The sequence below is a fragment of the Sorex araneus genome, chromosome X, assembly GCF_027595985.1.
Source record: "Sorex araneus isolate mSorAra2 chromosome X, mSorAra2.pri, whole genome shotgun sequence".
Lineage (NCBI taxonomy): Eukaryota > Metazoa > Chordata > Mammalia > Eulipotyphla > Soricidae > Sorex > Sorex araneus.
In genome coordinates, this window is record NC_073313.1 from 32,147,379 (window position 1) to 32,167,490 (window position 20,112).

At 37.4% G+C, this 20,112-nt stretch overlaps 1 protein-coding gene across 1 annotated transcript in view; it reads right to left on the reverse strand.

The window, feature by feature from the left end:
• DMD (dystrophin) overlaps positions 1-20,112 on the reverse strand; it is a 2,715,231-nt gene that overhangs the window by 398,653 nt on the left and 2,296,466 nt on the right. The window contains exons 57-58 of the mRNA XM_055122927.1: positions 11,009-11,181; positions 1,964-2,120 (exon numbers count right to left, since the gene is read on the reverse strand). Coding sequence (XP_054978902.1) covers positions 1,964-2,120; positions 11,009-11,181 — 330 coding nt within the window. The remainder of the gene's footprint in view (positions 1-1,963; positions 2,121-11,008; positions 11,182-20,112) is intronic.

Consider the following 20,112-nt stretch of genomic DNA (forward strand, 5'->3'; position numbering starts at 1 on the left):
ATGGAAAAAAACAAAGCCCAAGCAAAAAACTATTACTGTTAGAAAACACTAGTGACCAGCCAGCTGGTTATTCTGAAGACTGGTACTATAGAAACATTTAACCTTCATATTCAATACAACTGCTATATATCATGTACCCAAATAACACACAAACTATTTTTAACAGAGGTATTCCAGCTAATACATGGAGAAATTATAAAATAATTTTCACAATGCAATTAAAAGTCATTGACAATAAGCAGCTAGCAAATTACCCCCCCCATTAAAATAAAAGCCATAAGTACTTTCCAATTATAAAATAATATACCTATAAAATGCGGGCTGGAGTGATAGCACAGCGGTTGGGCATTCGCCTTTCACGCAGCCGACCCGAGTTCGATTTCTCCGCCCCTCTCGGAAAGCCCTGCAAGCTACCGAGAGTATCGAGCCCGCACGGCAGAGCCTGGCAAGCTACCCGTGCGTATTGGATATGCCAAAAACAGTAACAATAAGTCTCTCAATGAGAGACATTACTGGTGCCCGCTCGAACAAATCGATGAACAACGGGATGACAGTGATCTATAAAATAGTCTTCCCTCAAAAAGTTGAAAGTGAATATTATCAAATTTGCAAAACTGCCCTGTTCAGTATGCTAGTCTTTGGCCACATCTGGCTACTGACTGCTTGAATTGTGACTAGTATGATTTTGTGCTGTTGTGGCAAATATCTAAATAGATTGTATGTTAAATAATTCTAATCATTGTTCTCCAGTTATATAAGAGAGAATCATAGAGAAAACTGGGTGAAATGTACAGGGAAACTACTATTTTGGTAATGTACTGAGAGCCTATAATTATTTCAAAATATAATGTTCTTAAAAAGACATTTAAGAAACAAATTAAACAACTGCAACGTGCGGACCTTATTTCAGTGCTTATTTAAACCCCAAACAAAACAAAACAAAAAGTCTGTTAAAACATTTCTGAAATATATGTGAGACAAATAAATTTAAACACTGGTTGGGTATTTGTTTTAACTAATTATTAACATTTTATAAGTACAACAGCAGCACTGTGGTTACTTTTACAGAGCGATGCTTATCTTGTAGCGATACTTTATCAAATATTTATGAATGAAATGATTCATGCCTGAGATTTGGTTCAAAATAAGAAGAACGGGGTAAAGGTACAGAAATGAGAGTGACCATGAATTGATAACGCTTGAAGTCTTGGTGGGTACGGGGGTGTTTAGTGTAAGATTCTGTCTGTTTTTGTGCAAGTCCGATGTTTTCCATAATAAAATGTTTTTAAAAATTACCAAATGAGGCTGGCAATTTCTTAAAGGCTAGTATTAATGCAGACACACTTGACATTTAAAATATAATGGCTTGCATTATGTATGATTGGACCAGAAGAGTAAAAAAAGGATTTCTATTCAACTTAGTTTCAATGAAAACAGGTTTAAAAATAGTCACTGTAGCAAGAAGAGGCCGCCAGGAAGTAAAGGGGTTGGGGGTAGGACAGAGGTCAAGAGCCTCGGACACACTGGTGGTGTAGAGTTGGATAGCTACATAACCAAATTACAGAGTTAATAACATTGAAACAGGAGATCAAGCCATAAAAGCAAACTTAAAAATGTGCCGGTCAAAGAGGATGGGTGGAAGGGAACCTGGGGACACTGGTGAAGGGAAACTGACACTGGTGGAAGGATTGGCGCTGAAGCTCAACTCTGGGTAATGCTGTAAAACACTGTGCCTTTACCAAAAAATATAATTTCAAAACAGTCACTGAATGTTTCATATATGCAAGGCACCAGGGTTCATGGAGATAACACAGAGATCTGCAATGCATATTTTGCATGCAGGGACCCAGGTTCTACCTCTAGCACTTTATGGTTCCCCCAGCATGACAGATACGCTCCCCAAGTACTGAACCAGAGGTAGACCCCCAAGAAACACTGAGTGTGCCCCTCACAAATGTCCTACCCTGTGGACATCATTCTGCTTCTGAACTGCTGGAAAATCTCCTCCAATTGGAGCCTGGCGGCTTAACTCGTCATCTTTCAGCTGTAGCCACACTAGCAGTTCCTGAAGAGAAAGATGCAGGCGCTTCCACTGGTCAGAACTGGCTTCCAAATGGGATCTGAAAAATAACAAAAGCAAACTCGGTCAGAACATGAAGAAGCACCATTGAGGATTCTATAGATACCATTAAAGTTTCTTTGGCTTAGTTAGTTCCATCGTGGATAAATGTGCTATGAACTCCAGAGCAATCCTTAATAAAAAAAATTTGGCTTTTGAGAGCCACAAAATGGGGGATATTGATGGCAATTTTGAGGAAAAACAGTATTAAGCCACATGTTTATTTCCACATGCAGAATTCTGACACTTTTTGGCATGAAATGCATGCTGGAATAGATTGCTTTCCCCAAAAGTCGCAGTCAATGATTCTTAATGTTTCTGCTAAAAAAAATTGTACCCAATGACTAATAAAAACCACTCAGCTTTCAAGTGACTCATACGAGTACTGGAATTCTTTCTACTTTGAGAAATGGAAAGGTCTCTCCCCACATTTTGACTTTTCCATTTATACACCCTAGGCAGCTCTTCCATTGACTCCTTCCATATGGCATCTGTTCCTTTTCGCTCCTCTTCCCATATGCTTCTCCTTTCCCTCTACCCTTCTTTATTCTTGTGCACCTGGGATTTGTTTTCACCAAGCTCCAACATTTTCTGCTTTGTTTCCTTTGTGTAAAATGTACTGATACAACAACTCACGTAGAAAAGTAAAATCAGACATTTGCCTGAAAGCTTCCCCCAAACATGAATAATTTAAGCAATAGATTGAGTGCTTTACCATCAATTGTATTTAGAGCATGTTAATATGTAGAAGCCATTTAAGAATATACAAATGAAGGATCTGTGCTAGAAAATCTACATTTCATGTGAAGATGAGACTCTAAATTAATAAAATAAATCATTATCCAGAAAACAGAGGAAGCACAGAATGTTAGCAAAGAATTATCCTCAGGTAAGTCAACACTTGTGCCACATTACTCAAGCATTATAAGCAGTTGCTAATTAATTCAATAAGAATTAATGCTGCCAACTCCAAGAATATAATATAGTTTCTTATATCTACAAATTGAAATATAAAGTGACTGTGTAGAACAACATCTCCCTTGGCCATTTTGTAACTTAACCTGACATTTCATGTACAATTCTGCTCTGCTTAGTCAAACAGAATCACCAAGTCTGTATTGAGTATTACATTGCTCCAAACTTTCCTAAGGATAATATTGTGACATATAGAAGTCTTTTAAATGTGCAAATATAATAACTACATTTTAAATGAAAAGACTTTATATTAAATACAAAAGCATGCAAAGATATATGTATAAAATCATTATTTATTGCATTACTTAAGATGGACACAAAACATAAATGACTCAAGTATTCATTACTAAGGAATTGTATATTGACATGTGTAATGGTGAACTTACACTGCAATGTTCAAGTCTTCTAAATCCTATGTATTGTTAGATATGATGACAGAGGCAAATATTTAAAGAGGTGGAAAAGATCAGCCTGTCAGTTGCAAAGACAGAAAGCAGGATAGAGAAAGAAATAGAATCTAAAACCTTTGTGTATATACATATATTTGCTTGCACACACATGACAATGAATGAAAATATTATAAAATGGCAACTAGTTAAGTTCCCAGAGGTTAACATTATTGGTGATTTACTATTTCATCTTCACCTTTTTTCCAGTGCTCAGAATGGTTTTTCCAATGTGATTGGTATAAACATTATATTCACAAAAGCGAGGTTATTTTCATCAGAGAGATTAAATAGTTCTGAACTCTGAAAACATTATTATGCAATCAGTGAATCAAGAAATAGAAACATGATCATGCAAATAGCATAACATATAGTGGTCACTCCCTTTATGTTTCCTTTCTCCCCTCTTTTCAGTCATCACCTCTCCATGATTAAGTCTGAGAAATCTTGATTCAATATTTTAGTTATTAAATTATATGCAATGAAGACTGATTATAGGGATTTCCTGTGATGTCTGGAACTTGCCCCTTGGTTCTCTTGAGGGTAAAAGACTGCAAAGCAGGGCATTTTGAAAGGTAAATACAAAGAAGCCTCGTTCAGACATAGCAGCAAATGGGTGAAGAAACAATGGTGCAATAAATATTTATTGAGTGCTCCTATGTTCCAGTAGGCACTGGGGAGTAGGAGGGGGGAAATGAAGGAGAATGTAAGATGTCAAATGCTTGGCATCCCTGTGTCTGGAAATCAAACATCTCTGTGGTGAGCATTCAACTCCATTCTCAGTTAAGCAGGTTCTAACCAATTATTAGTAGGATAATGAAACCCTTTTCTTCCTCTAAGAAATAAAAACATTGGTCTAATGAGGCCCAGGGAATTTCCTTTTGAAAGCATATAAGAAAAAACTCCATAGTAAGAGCTAGGGGAGCTCTTCAAAGCCAGAGACAGAAGCCAGTCCAGAGAGTTGATGGAGAAGCAGAAAGAGAACTTGGAAGCACATTGAGAAATAGGTTATGAAGATGAAAGGAACCTTAGATGCAAAGGTATAAAGACAGATGCTAAAGCATCTTGTTAGAGCAGCCATATTTAGACATACAAAATGAAAATTACAAACATTGTATGAGGAAACCCTTAAGCAAAGAGGGACTTATATAAAATATATTAAATATCTGAAAGTTTTCCAAATTGGAAAATAATCTCTCTTTATGCATACTGACTCAACAGAATGAATATTCGGAGGCTTGAGAGGGCACAGTTAGCTTCTATACAATGTCCATTAATCTTTATTACCAATGACAAGAGCTTAGGGGTTATGAGCATTTAACACGGCAAGTGTTGATCTTTAATAAGCAGATAATTTGTACATCTTGTAAGGCTTGGGTAAAATGCAAAACCTTTGGGTGTGTTGGGATATGCTGCTTAGTCTTTAAGGATCTCCTGGGTGTCAAGACTCTAAGAACCATAAGGGCTGCTAAACTGATTGTTATTTCTCTAGACACAAATATTTCAAGTACGATTTGGTTGATGCCTAGTTTGAAATCCTTAATAAAACTTTACTCTGAAAGGTAAGAATTCTTAAGAAAAATGTATTATATTGAAATCATTTTTCACTTTGACTTCCTCTATAAAACTAACGATATATTCTTCTATATCTTTGGTACCCTTGTGTAATAAGATAGCATTTAAGTAAACAGACAGAAAAGGTGAGAATACAGAAATAATAAGGAACCACAGGAATAAAGTAGAAGCTATGGGACTTTAAATTAAGAGTGAAAATTAAATTCAAGAGAAGTAAACATTTTTTTTCCAGATAGGGGCCAGGAACATCAACTTTCAAACATAATTAGCATTCCAAGAATAAGAAAAAGGTCAAAGATATTTGATGTCCAACCTCTTATATATAGATTCCACATTTTTTCTTTCTTTCCTATTTAATAAAACCCTCTAACTTCTGAAAAAAGCATTATTCTTTAAGAGATTTATTGCTGGTCCAGATAATATAAAACTGGTATTCTCAACTCTCAAATTAATGTTCAAAATTTTTCATGTATAATTTTGTATAATACAAGCATCTCCCCAATATCTCACAGAATGTAAATCTTGCTGAAATTAGATTAGATCTGTCCTCAGTTAATAGTATATATATATAATATATATAATATAATCAGATTAAATCAATTCATACATGTCTTCTTACATTAAAAACTTTATTTGGCTAACTCTCAAAGGTGTTTGTATTTTAAAATTAAGATGCAAGGCGTGTGGATGTGGACTTCTTGAGAATGATAAATAACTGTTTTCAACCAATGACCATGCTGAGATTGGGTCATGGCACCAATTACTCTGTGTAAACGTATAGGTACATATGAAAATATGTATTTATGTATGTTAGCATGTTTTGTTCTATTTTGGACCACACCAAGTGGCGCTCCAGGCTTTGCACTCAAGAATCACTCCTTTGCAGGGCATGGGGATCCATATTGGATACCAAATGTTGAACCCAGGTTTGCCATGTTCAAGGCAAGTGTCCAACCCATTGTACTTTCTCTCTGGTCTCCACATAGTTCTATTTTGAGGCCACATTGGTGGTACTCAAGGCATATGTCTGGCATTGTGCTCCTAGGTCAATCCTGGTGATGTGCAGAGAAACTTTTATAATGCTAAGAATCAAACCTAGGTTTAATGCATGCAAGGAAAGCAACTTACCTACTGTAATATCTCTCTAGCTCCATCAATGTTAACGTGTAAGAATGTGTTTCCACTTTATTTCTCCTTCAACTTAAATAAGTTAATATTTTACTTTCTTTAATGGTACTCAACTATCACTATCTACTTTTATATATTGGACACTTGTAATTTGGTAGTATAAGTGCAGTGCATGGTATATGATTTTCCTTAGACTAAATTATAAAACAATACAACTTAATTATTTTTTTTTCTTAGAGATACCTTATTTACTTCTTTTAAAGACTGTATCTTTGTACTTAATTCCATTTAAGTATACAAAAGCCATGGTAGCAAAACTCAGTAATTTTCAAGGTTCATAAATGGCACTTGCAGAACTAAAACTAGAATTGAAAATCTGTTGAGGGAACTTGAAGTGACCACCACCCAAATTTCTGTTCAGACCTCCTCACTTCAGTGCAAGTATGAAGCAGACAAGAGGTTTGTTAAATATTCTATATTTGGCAGTTAGTAATAGAGCCAGAGAATTCTCACTGGCCATCTAGTAGCAGAGTCTTTCTATTCACATGATTTAGAGCTTGGAGCATAGGGATTTTTTTTCTATTCAATCAATTTTGCTCAAAGCAGCAAGCATATAAACCTACAAAACTCATGAGGACTTAAAGGAAGTTGGCATCTTGTATAAATGAAAATAGCACAGGAATGATATTGTGAAGAATGAGTCTACAGAGAAAAATTCAAATTTTGGAATTTGAGTGAGAAATTGGAAGCTGGGAGGGAATGGTGTTCTGGGTGAGAGGACCAGCAAATATACATATGCATATGGTACGATGAGAAAACTGTGGGACAGTAGAAAACGGTGGGATAGTAGAAAGCAGAATCTATCTGGCACATAGAATCCAATTCAAGTAGTAATTATATTGCTGATTGGCAAGGTAAGAATGGGGATGCAAAAGACCAGAGAAGGGAAGGGATTAAGTTGGGCTAATTAGGCAGTTAGTAGGGAGTAGAGAAGTTGCTAGATATTAAAGACTAAACATAATTTTCATGAGATTGATGCCTTATTTTTTTGATATTAAAACTATTTTTTTACAGTTACAGATTTATACATTTTTGTGCTCATGTATCTACCTTAGAAAGTTTGATAACCCATCCCTTCACCAGTGCCCATTCTCCACCACCAGCAAACCCAACATCCCTCCCCCCCTCCCCAGTCCCGTCTCCCCCCACCCCACACTGCCACTATGGCAGGGTATACCCTTTTGTTCTCTCTCTCTGATTAGGTGTTGTGGTTTGCAATAAAGGTGTTGAGTGGCCATTGTGTTCAGTCTCTAGTCTATATTTGGCCCGCATCATCTTTCCCCCACATGACCTCCAACCACATTTTACTTAGTGTTCCCTTCTCTGAGTTGCCCAGAATGAGAGACCAGCCTCCAAGCCATGGAGACAACCTCCTGGTACCTATTTCTACTATTCTTGGGTGTTAGTCTTATAGTCTATTATTCTATAGTCCACAGATGAGTGCAGTATTTCTATGTCTGTCTCTCTCTTTCTGACTCATTTCACTTAGCATAATACTTTCCATGCTGATCCACTTATATGCAAACGTCATGACCTCATTCTTTCTAACAGCTGCATAGTATTCCATTGTATAGATGTACCAGAGTTTCTTCAACCAGTCATCTGTTCTAGGGCACTCGGGTTTTTTCCAGATTCTGGCTATTGTAAACAGTGCTGCGATGAACATATAAGTGCAGATGTCATTTCGACTATACTTTTTGGCTTTTCTGGGATATATTCCCAGCAGTGGTATTGCTGGGTCAAATGGGAGCTCAACCTCTAGATTTTTGAGAATCGTTCATATTGTTTTCCAAAAGGGCTGAACTAGCCGACATTCCAACCAGCAGTGTAGAAGGGTCCCTTTCTCCCCACATCCTCTCCAACAGAGGTTTTGATGCCTTATTTTTTCTATTTCATTCACTGTGTGAATCTCAGTGCCTAGAAGAGTGCCTAGCATAAATAATATATGTTGAAAAAAATCTATTAAAAAAGGAATGAACTAAATATTACATCAGTAAGTTCAACAAGGCAAATAATATGATATAGACAGTGTCCAAGAAAGAATATACTTGTAACTGTGTAATGGATTGTCTAAGTAAATAAGGAGAAAATGCTGAATCTATCAATATGGAAGGAAGGATGTGTTGATGCCTGAACAAGAATTGTAATCACAGGGGGAAAAGCTACAAAACAGAAGGAAAATAAGTGGAAGGTCATAAAATGCAGGTGAAACTAAATGCAACAAATAACCTCTTAGGAGCCAATGAAATACAAAGAGCAACTTAAAAATCATTTGAATTCAATTTTTTTCATGAAAATTGAATAATGCTTTTGAAAAAAATCTTGAATTATAAAAACGCATTGAGGAAACCTTATAAAACAGTGAACTGCTGGACCTCTATAATTCTTTAATATGATAGGTTTGAGCAAACAGGGATTTTTTTCCCTTGGGTAACTAACTGGATATTTTTTAGAAAATTAGAACTTAAAAAAATACATCACATAGAGTTGCTGACTACTTTGCCACGTATGTAATGTACATTTGCAAGTGTCATAAATGGTTCTATATCTAAACACTTCTGTTGTTCATATATTCTATTTCATAACCATCTCAAAGTATTACTTTACCTATGCTTCTCTAAACTGAACCCTGCCACTCAGGATGGATTGGCTGATACCTTTATTTTAATCACAAGTCAGGAAATAAATGAAATCATTTGGATGTCAAGAATTATTTTCCTCCATTTTCCCCTCTAAGAGCTTGCTTATAACACAGTCTGAATTATTAGAGAGGCCTGTTGAAAAGCCCAAACCATTGATATGAATATATAAATTCTAGAATTTGCAGCACCTTAGATAAGCTAAGGTAACTGTTTTCTACTTGATTAATGACAGCAAGAATTAAACTGCAGTAGCTGGCATATGGGAACTTGCTGAGAATGAAGAGCCCATATTTTGGCTGACATGCTGTTTGCCGCTTTCAATTCTCCTTATATTTCATCAAGTTCACATGAAGGAGAGAAAAGGCACTGAGTGATGTGCAGAACAGTTTTAGCACCTTTCTTTTTTCTTTCTACAAAAAAGCATAACTTTTTTTCTTTATCCACCAATATCTTTTCCAACTCCCATGTTTCTTTCCTTGTAATGACAGAGACTACAAATATGACTTTTGTTATTATACACACTGAGGATTTAAGCTGCAGAAAGTGGTTAGGATCTCTCTAGCTTTTAAAATGTTTATTGTTGCTGCCAATGTATCAGCAACACTTGGACGGGTCAACACTTGGATGAGGCAACAATCTTACAAATAAAAACAAATCCATTTCTACTCCTGAAATATGCTTCTATTTCATCCTTTGACTTACCATATTTTTATGGAAAAGTTAGGCAAATCTTATATTTTTCTTCTTCCCTCATACCTGATGGTACAGTAAAACCACGGAAAGCTCAAATTTTCTATGTTCATATCTTGGGCTTGGCTACAACTGGGAAAGTTAGTGAGATTCTCTGTACCTGACACTCTTCAAATACCAAGAAAATTAAAAGAGAATTTATCACTTAGTGCTGCTCAGAGCATTGAACAGGTCAACAAATCTAAAGTCTCGGGTGACTAGAAGTACTTGGCAGCACCAGAGAAGCAGGAGTCTCTAGCATGATTTCTTATTAAGTATAGATTTTCACAGCAAAAATGTTTTCAAGTTTCAGTTCTATTTCTTTCCCGTTGTAGAAGTAAATATGGTGCACACCCAATTTGTTTTAAAGCTTAGAAAATATGCCAAGAAGAAAACAAAACTTCCTTCTGTAATCTTATGACCTAGTAGTAATAAGTACCTGAAATAATGAGGTTATTTTTCTTAACTACTAGGAAGCCAATTTATCCCTTTCTGATTCCTCTACTACCAGCCCCCTTCTCTATACAGAAGCAAGCAGAAAGTAATGCGATGATGTGAGATGAGTTAGGAAAAGTAACTGGTTCAAAGGTAGACTTCCACTCCCTGGACTTAAAGGGTCATTTTAGGAATACTGGGAAATGCTGTTATGATCGTTGCCCTTCCATTTCCCTGTTTAACTTCTGCAAAAACAGGAACATCAAGAGCTTTGTTCTGTTCTCTTTACACCAATGCCAAAATGCATTCATTAACTTCTCAAGAGAGTTGATATATATCAGGGGGCAAAATACGATACAGGGACATAAAGTGTAGCTAGGGGCATTGTCCACAGAGAATGTGGTAAGGAAATTAGAGAGGATGCTACTGGAAAGGAAAGAGATAGTACCTGTAGTAGCAAGAGGTCTTCTCAGAATTGTTAATTGTAACACATTATGGTAATTAAAGAATGTCCTCTGTTAAACATTTAGAGTAATACCAAAGAAACAATTCCATAACAAATATACATTATTTTTGCTTTTTTTTGGTCTAACCCTGCAAATATGCCGAGAGAACTCTATGAAATTAGGAAAGCTGTGTTCCTCATTTAAATTCACTCTAATGTCTTAATATGCATCTCTCCTGTGGTTATAAAACATCACCATTTTAATCTAATCTGAACCCTCAAGTATCATCTACATCCAAGCAAATGAATGATTCATTTATTCAAAATAAAATGAATCATTTTGAAATTGGGTAATTTACATAAACATATGAGATATCAGCTACTTGTGCTAAGAAAATGAGGGATATTTTTTTTCCATTTTCATTCCTGCCTGTCTTTTTTGTTCTTTTCCTACCTAATGTTGAGAGATTTTTTCCGCAGCTCACTCCACTTGAAGTTCATGTTATCCAAGCGTCTTTGTAAGAGGACAGCATCATCTGAACCTTCCAGCGATTTCAGTATTTTCTGGCCATTTTCATCCAGGTTGTGATAGATATCTGTGTGAGCTTCAATTTCCCCTTGGAGGTCCTATGAGACAGAAGAATACATACACAATTACCAAACAAAAGAAACCAGCTATGAAAGTATTTGGAGAACCCCCCCCCCAAAAAAAAAAACTATTGACTACATACGCAGTTCAATGGGATCTGCTAACAAGAAGATAGAGTTCCTCTCATTTGCCTTGGCATATGGTTGTTTCATGTTATGATGTAGGGAAAAAATGGGCATATTACTAGGTACAATATATTTATTACTTGAGATTAGAAACTAGATTAGAAATATACTTATGACTTCATAAATTCCCTAAGCTATGTATTCTTCCAGTGAACACAATAAGCTGTTTTACTAGAGTAATAGGACATAAAATCTCATTTCAGCCCAATTTCAGTAGGCTATGGGTCTAGCCATAATTCCACACACATGGTAATTTGCTGAGTTGATTCTGACCATGAACACTTAAGACAGACTAATAAAAAAGGCTGTCCTTGATGGATAGCACTAGCATACGCATGGAATTCTAGCCTCGGAGAGAATATTTTGACAAGAGACATGAACTTCACCTGGGTATTGGAGTAACACTGAGCCAGAGTATCATACACTGATTAGTGAGATTTCCCATATAAAATATCATCCTATCATTAGGCTGGATGGGTGGAAAGTTCACCGGAGCCTGATAAAAGTTATGCTAAGAGGTGACACATTCAACCTCATTGGTATCGAAACACATCAAGAAAATTATCAGAGTAGAAGAATCTGACCTTTACATGGTATGTCTTCCTGTGTAACATTTTCAGCTTGAACCGGGGACTACAGCACTGATCCTGTTGCATAGCAATCCTGAGAAAACCCGGCGACTGAAAGAGCGGTGCTTTAAAATGCCAACTTTGCTTACATTCTGTTGACAGAATGAATTTCGGAGCACAGGCCTCAGTAGTCAATAATAATAAACAGTCACTTTGTACTCCACACTAAACGGTCGCCGGGCCTGTGGATGTGGGAGGGACCTCAAAGGGAGGAGGCCTGGAATATGCAACTGAGAGTTTATATTAAACAGCCAACTTTTCTTATCATTTTGCCATTCGAAGCCAGAGACATTATAAATTCATTTTATATATGTGTTTCCCTCCTTGTTCCTAGCAGAACAGTCAAAGCCAAAGGAACATTCCTTAGAGAGCTGCCGGGTACCCACATTCCTTTCTGCCTACACAATGAATGGAGGCTTTGTATACTATCTGAGTTGCTTTTAGAGATTTGTATGCTTCTGTTCAACAAGTTTAAAAATTCATTCTGAAGCTCCAAACAATTGGATTGATCTGTGTAACTAGAAGAGTACTCCTCCCCCTTTCTGAAATTGAATTAAATGATTTCTAAAGTAAGGGGAAAATGGCAGCAGTAACATGTCAGGAATTCTGAAGAACTGGCCTATGTTTTGAGTCCCAGGCTCTTAGAGGCAGAATTTCGAATGCCGTAGAAGTAGGGTAGATGGACAATGAATGTCTCCTGTCACTGTTTTTGGCAGCCGAAGTATCACTGATGGACTCTAAAGAGAATTCTGTCCCATTCTCTTTGACTAGAAGACAGTAAAGGGAATATGGATAGACCCACATCTGAAGTTGAAAAAAATGGAAGCACTCAAAAAGATGCAATAACATCTATCAAAAATAGGCTTGTTCTGAAAGGAAACAGTCTGATTTTGAAACCAGCTTCTGTGGTTAAAATCTAGTGGTGGACTTCTTGCAGGATAGGTAGATCAGAGACACATTCACTTCGTGTTTGTGTGCCTACAAGGCAAACAGCTCTGCTGAATATCTCACTTCTTCAGCAGAAAAGTGATGTTCATTTATTTTTTTAACCATTTGGGGGAAAAAGAGCCAATGGATCAAAGTTATTCAGACAATTCCCCATTCTTATTCTGACTTTACTTTTCTTTGTGCTTGGTTTGGAGATTAAAATCAAACTTTTCTGTCGTATTGTCGTATTAAAATGCTTTGACAAATATAATCAGTTTTCTATATTAGTATGCATATAAATGACTAAATTTTTATATCCTGCATTTATAACAGAGACTCAGGCTCAATCAATAGTCCCTTAAGATTGTGTATATCATGAAAGCATCAACATGGTACTGAATACACTAGAGATTTTCCCGAGCATAAATAGAATGTTGATTGATGACTTGGCTAATCTTCATCTTTGCTATCTACATTCCTCTGCATATAAACATTTGTGTTGTATCATTAAAAAGAAATTCTCTTAAACTATTAAGAAACCAGCTCTTATTGAAGAATGTTTATTTATCTAGTCTTAAAACTATGACAAATACAAGGCACTGTCATCCCATTGTTCATTGATTTGCTTGAGTGGGCACCAGTGAAATCCATTGTGAGACTTGTTTTTACTGTTTTTGGGATATCAAGTATGCCATGGTAGCTTGTCAGGCTCTGCCGTGCAGGCAGGATACTCTCAGTAGCTTGCCTGGCTCTCCGAGATGGACGGAGGAATCGGACCTGGGACGGACCTGGGTCGGCCATGTACAAGGCAAACACCCTACCTGCTGTGATATCACTTCAGCCAAGGCAAGTGCTTTACTTTTCCTAAAATCTACTTTTCGGGGGGCATGGACCTTCACTATGGTATGCAGGGGTTCCAAGACTCACTCCCACTGATATTTGGACCAGCAATGTGGGTCTGATGGTTTGTTTCCAAGGACTGGTGGTGTGGTGTCATTTGGGTCCTGGATGCCATCAGAGTCATCTCAGCAGTGCTTAAGCAGGCTATATAATACCAGGAGCAAACTCAGGACCTTGAGCTGCAAGGCATGTGCTCCACTGCATTGATCTATCTCTGCAACAGCTCTAGTGTAGCACTGCACTGTAGTCCTGTTGTTCATCGATTTGTAACAGCTCTAGTGTACAATATTTAATTCATTCATATTACCTACTAAATAGTGACGAGAATCTCCTGCTGCTTTGTAGATATTGGAATACAAGCTTCTTCCTTTGGGCATTCAAAACTGACTAAAGTGAAACATTGCTATCAGAAGGGAGGTAACTCTGGGGTCAGCACTATTTTTCTAGGTCCTGATGATGGTGTAGAACAACGATCATCAGAATAATGGGTATTAGAGTTTACCAAGCACCTATGAATGCACCACTTTAATTATTCCTTCTCCTTGCTCTGTGAAGCCATTCTAACCTCTTTGCTTTACAAACAAGAGCACAGAAGTTCATAGATGTTTAATTGATTTACCTGGATTTATCATAAATATGATAATCTGATTTATCAATCTGATAAGCATTAGAACTAGACAAAGGTTTCAGATCTTTTGAGTCTAGAAGCTCTTGGACGCCACCCTCACCTATTTGCTGTAAGCATAGATTGTGATAGTAACACTTCAAAAACTGAACCAGTCTAAACTAATAAGGAGGGAAAACAACCATGGAAGGAAAATAATAAACAATCCTTCTTTTTTTTTGCTTTTTTGGGTCACACCTGGCAATGCACAAGGGTTACTCCTGGCTCTGCACTCAGGAATCACCCCTGGCAGTGCTCAGAGGACCATATGGGATGCTGGGAATCGAACCTGGGTTGGCCGCGTGCAAGGCAAACGCCCTACCCGCTGTACTATTGCTCTAGCCCCAAACAATCCTTCTTTTGCTTAGAAATTTACCCTAATGGATAGACAATCTGTAAATTAAAAAATGAATTCTATACCCTCTTTCACCTCTCATTTTGCAGTTAAGCATCCAAGATAACCTGTTAGCAAAAAAATCATTTGCAGTGAAAATATCTGTTTATTTCAAATAACCCTCTTGCTGGGGCCAGAGAGCTAGTATAGGGAATACTATATATATGTATATATATACATATACATATACATATATATATACACATATATATAATGCTGCTAGAACAAATTAATTCCCATCAGTAATTTATTCCTTTGTCTCTATAAACCATGTGTACATTGCATGCTATCTCAACTTGTAACATTAGCTGAAGTATGTCCATGTTGCTTTGGGATGGCATCTAGTAGGAAATCTGGGGAGTTCTTACACTCAGGTTGGTTGTTCTAAACTGGAAATATGTGTGAGGAACACAAGACTTTCTTTAGATGACTGGCACATTGTTGTGGAGATTTTTCAGTACAAGCCAACAGCATATGTCCTAGGTGGGGAGGAGGAACATGTGCAAGACACTATCATGATGGCATTTATTTTAGGATTAACTTTACATTCTGGAGCCAGAGAAAAGCAGGTGATTGTTATGGAGAATCAAGGAGTTCCAGAAGACAGTCACTCTGGACAAAAAGTAAATTTCACCATTACTTTCAAAGTTTTGCTGCTTTTTATTTCTTGGTTGTTTTAGGGTCACACCTGGTGGTGGTTGGCAGCTGCCCCAGGTTCAGTACCTGGAGAGCCACTCATGGCAGTATCTGAGGGACTATGCAGTGCTAAATACTGAACCTGGGCTTTCTGCATGCAAAACAAGAGCTTCAATCTACTGAACTAACTCTCTGGCCCTCAAGTCATCTTCTTTTACTTGTGACTTAACTATATTTAAGCCTCAGTCACTACATTCGGTATATTCTATTTACTTGTTCTCTTTTTTGAAATCATTCTTTAGGAGGAACATTAATAAAAGAGAAGAGGGCTGGAGCGATAGCACAGCGGGTAGGGCATTTGCCTTGCATGTAGCTGACCCAGGTTCGATTCCAAGCATCTCATATGGTCCCCCAAGCGCCGCCAGGAGTGATTCCTGAGTGCAGAACCAGGAATCAGCCCTGAGCATCGCCAGGTATGACCCAAAAAGCCAAAATAAATAAATAAATAAATAAATAAATAAATAAATAAATAAATAAATAAATAATAAAAGAGAAGAGACAAAGGTATTTGTTCTGTAACAAAAGTAACAATAGCAAGTAGCAGCAGCAGTAACAACACTCTCAAGACTTAATGTACACCAGGCATTATCCAAGGCACATATAAGTATGCACTTATTTAGTCCTTTCAGTTTCCCTTAAGGAGAGGCATCATTATTTTCATTTTACCTACAAGAGAATGAAATCACAGAGAGGGTAAATAAAGTTGTGCAAGAATGCACAGCTAGGGGCCGAAGTGATAGTCCAGTGAGTAACGTATTTGCCTTGCACATGACCGACCTGTGTTCAATCCCTGGCATCCCATATGGTCCCCTGAGCAATGCCAAGAGTAATTTCTGAGTGTAGAGACAGAGGAACCCCTGAGCATCACCGCATGTGACCCCAAAAGCAAAAGAATAAAAAATAAAAATAGAAATGTTTCTAGCACATGCTGGTTATTCATTCAAGAAAAAAAAGAATGCACAGTTAATCCATCAGGTGACCAGATGTCCAAACTAGACAGTTGTACTGTAGAAACTGCCCTTGCTCACCAGATTTGGAGCTTTTCCATGTTAAAATTTTAATTAATAATAGCCCTTTTAACGTTTCAGCAAATCTAGCACTGTCTCTAGAAAATGTAAAATAACAAACATTGTTTTTAGTATCCAGTGGGTAACTTTATGGTCTTAATAATACGAAAACTATTAAATGGACCTCAAACAGTGGACAAAGCTATTCAGTACAAGAGATAACATAAATTCATTGAGAAAATTGGTACAGATGGAAAAATAATATGCACCCCTTCTTGCAAAATAAAATCTGTATTTCTGTGCAGCATGACCAAATTGCAGCTCTGATTACCACCTGATGCAGACAAAGCAAGCAATATGTTCCTTATATGGTGGGGTCGAGAGGAGGTAGCATTCTGCTTCCTGGAAAGCTTTTAAATCTATCCTCCCTTCATTATGTGTCTAGAGTCTACTTTTCATGAGTTCGTTTTATGGGACATCTCTTGCAAAGTGGAGCCAAACAGACGCAGATTGATTTGTCCTGCCCTATCCCATTTTACCTAGGTAATTTTCAAACTTTGGAATCTCTCCTGCTTCAGAAGCTACTAAATGATCATACTTGTACAGGATTGTTTTGAATATTACATGGAATAGCTTTTGTAAAATCCTCAATGTCCAGAGATCCAATGTGAAAATCAAGTGTTAAGACACAGACCATATGAGGTCCTGGGATTTGTTTTGAGCCTTGAAGTATAGAGAGGATTAATAAAGATGCAAGGAAAGCAGAGAAAGGAGATGTGTGGAATGGTAGATGGCTGGGAGTGAGTTTAATTTATAAGCAGGGACAATGGATTGCATGATCTGATTGGAAAGATGATGAGTATTAGAGAGTGTCAGATCCTTGACTTAAGATGAAAAATCTTTTTGTAGGAAGAAATTGAGAACAATGCTAATGAAAAAAGCAAAGTACAAAGATATCATTGTATATCAAATGTACATATGTCAAATTTTATTGTATATATGTGTGTGTCATGCCATGTCACAGGAGGTTAAGTAGAATGACCTCCAGTGTTTGTGAACTGGGAAAAGACATGGAAAATTGCAAAACTTTAACTAGAAGAAAAAGAAGTGAGATGACCAGAATTAGGAAGTAAGGTATTTTGTTTATTATAAAACACGGTTATGATACTTTCCCAAAACCTCATGAATAATAGTACATATTTTTCCTTATGCACAATGGAATGATTCATCACTCAAACAATCAAACGAAAAACCTTCCACTAATATGAAACTTCTTATGTCAAGTATAGCCGAAAAACAAGTGTATGAAGAATAAACACAGATTAGCAGATCTCCCTACAAAATTTGAAGAAATAAACCATCTCTAATAGTTTCCAAAAGCAAGGAGAGTGTGAAGAACCTCAAAGCAATTAGTTCCTCTTTACTGCAAAAATTTGATTCATTCAAATTGGCTTGATAGGGGGGAAATGATGCTATTTCTAAGAATTTAAAATGTTGGAAACAGAAGATCCAAACTGGTATTATCCTTGAATACTAAACTGTAAGGAGCAAAAAGTGACACTTGACAGAGAACCAGAAAGGTGTGAAAGGAGCTGCGGTGTGTGCACCGCTGACCAAGAGAACACAGTGTGGAAGCCACAGCGCCGAATCTATGAATCTATTATTGCCCCTTAAAGGCATCACCTTGCTTGCTGGTGAGGCAAAATAATTGTTCATGATGATGAACCTGAATTAGTCAGAAATAGCATATGCAGTAAACTCTATTTAAGACAGAGGCACTTGGCTGTAAACCTTTAATGAATTCATCCAACAGAGCAATTATGAAAATATGTTGCTGCTTTTGAAAGCTTAATAAAACACAAACCAAAAGCAGACATGCTTAGCTTAGTTAGCCTTAATAATTAGTGAAACACGGGTTGTAAAGAGCTGAGTTCTGGTTGGTTCATGGTTTGTACACACGAACATACATACTCGCTTATGAGAAGAAAAATCAACAGTTGGGACACCAACAATAGCAGAGAAAGTAGGGTGTTTCCCTTGTATTCTACTGACCTGGGTTCAATCTCTTGAACCCCATATGGTCCCTGAGCCCTCCAGGAGTGATCCCTGAGTTGACAATCAGGAGTAAACCCTAAGCAGAACCAGGTGTGGCCAAACATAGATAGATAGATAGATAGATAGATAGATAGATAGATAGATAGATAGATAGATATAATCAAGACTCAAGCTTCAGAAATATTTAGAACACCTCAAAGTAAAAGTATGGTGTCTAAATTCAAAAGTTAATTAAAAATGTAAGGAGCATGGGCAAGTGTTTTAAATGTCTGCTGTTTGTAATTTTGGGGGGGAGAGGTTAATTTGTAAAGTTGCTCATCATTTTCTATCACATGATACAAAAGTATCAGTCTGTCATGAGTTGAAGGACTAGCAAAATGAAATGGCATCATTGTTCCTAATGCACTTTTGAAGACACACACCCCTCTAAAGGAAGTGGCCTACAATCTGGCCTTAAAAGGCCTCTAACTTAACTTCCAGAGGCTCCTAACTAGCTCAGGAATGAAGTTGGATATGTGGTTTCACAGTGGCACTGTGGGGGCTGGTTGTTTTATTTTCTTTTTCGTTCCACATGTGACCAGTGCCATACTTTTAAAAGCAGTAGAGTTGTCAACTCAAGAGAAACAAGAGTTAATTTGAGGACTGCTGCTTGGCTTGGAGCCTGGGTGCTCTGGGGAGATAAGGAGTGTGTTTTCAGGTCCAGTGCATCGCAATGCATCTTAAACGCACAGCTATGGATTTAGGAGTTCACAGACTTGCTTTAAAAATGGCTGTTATTAAGGTCCCCAGAGACTATTATCCTGCAGGGTTTGTTGTCTTTGCTTTCATATCTCATTCGAAAATTCTCACACTTAAGCACTAGAACAGGAGTGGGAAGGGATATGCTCTCCTGCCTCAGTACATTCCCAGGTGCACAGCTCTATTTCAAAATCTAATCTTTAAAAATGCCTGGCCTAGGGTGGATTACCCCTGGAGGAAACGGAACAAAATCCCATTTATCAGATTGCCTCAAGCAATCCCAAACTGGGGACGCGTGTTGTGCTCTCCTTGTCTGACCCTCTGGTTTACTCCATTCTTAAAAATTCCTTTATCGAACTGAAAAGTTCATTTCAAGTATATTGTGTTGGAAGATGAGAAGGTTCTTTAATGCATCTTAATTTTCCTTATTTCTTTTTATTCTGCCACAGTACAAACACTTTCTGCATATTTACTCATCCAACAAACATTAAATACCCACTGAAGATTTCATTGGGAGCTATGGGAACACATAAAAAGTAAGAAAGAAGGGCAAGAACGATAGCACAACGGGTAGGGCATTTGCTTTGCACGCGGCTCACTCGGGTTCAATTCCCAGCATCCCGTATGGTCCCCTGAGCACTGCCAGGAGTCATTCCTGAGTGAAGAACCAGGAGTAACCCCTGTGAAACACCGGGTGTGACCCAAAAAGAAAAAAAAAAGAAATTAGTAATTTCAGCACTTCCTTCCTTCCATTCCTTCCCCCCTTCTTCCTTT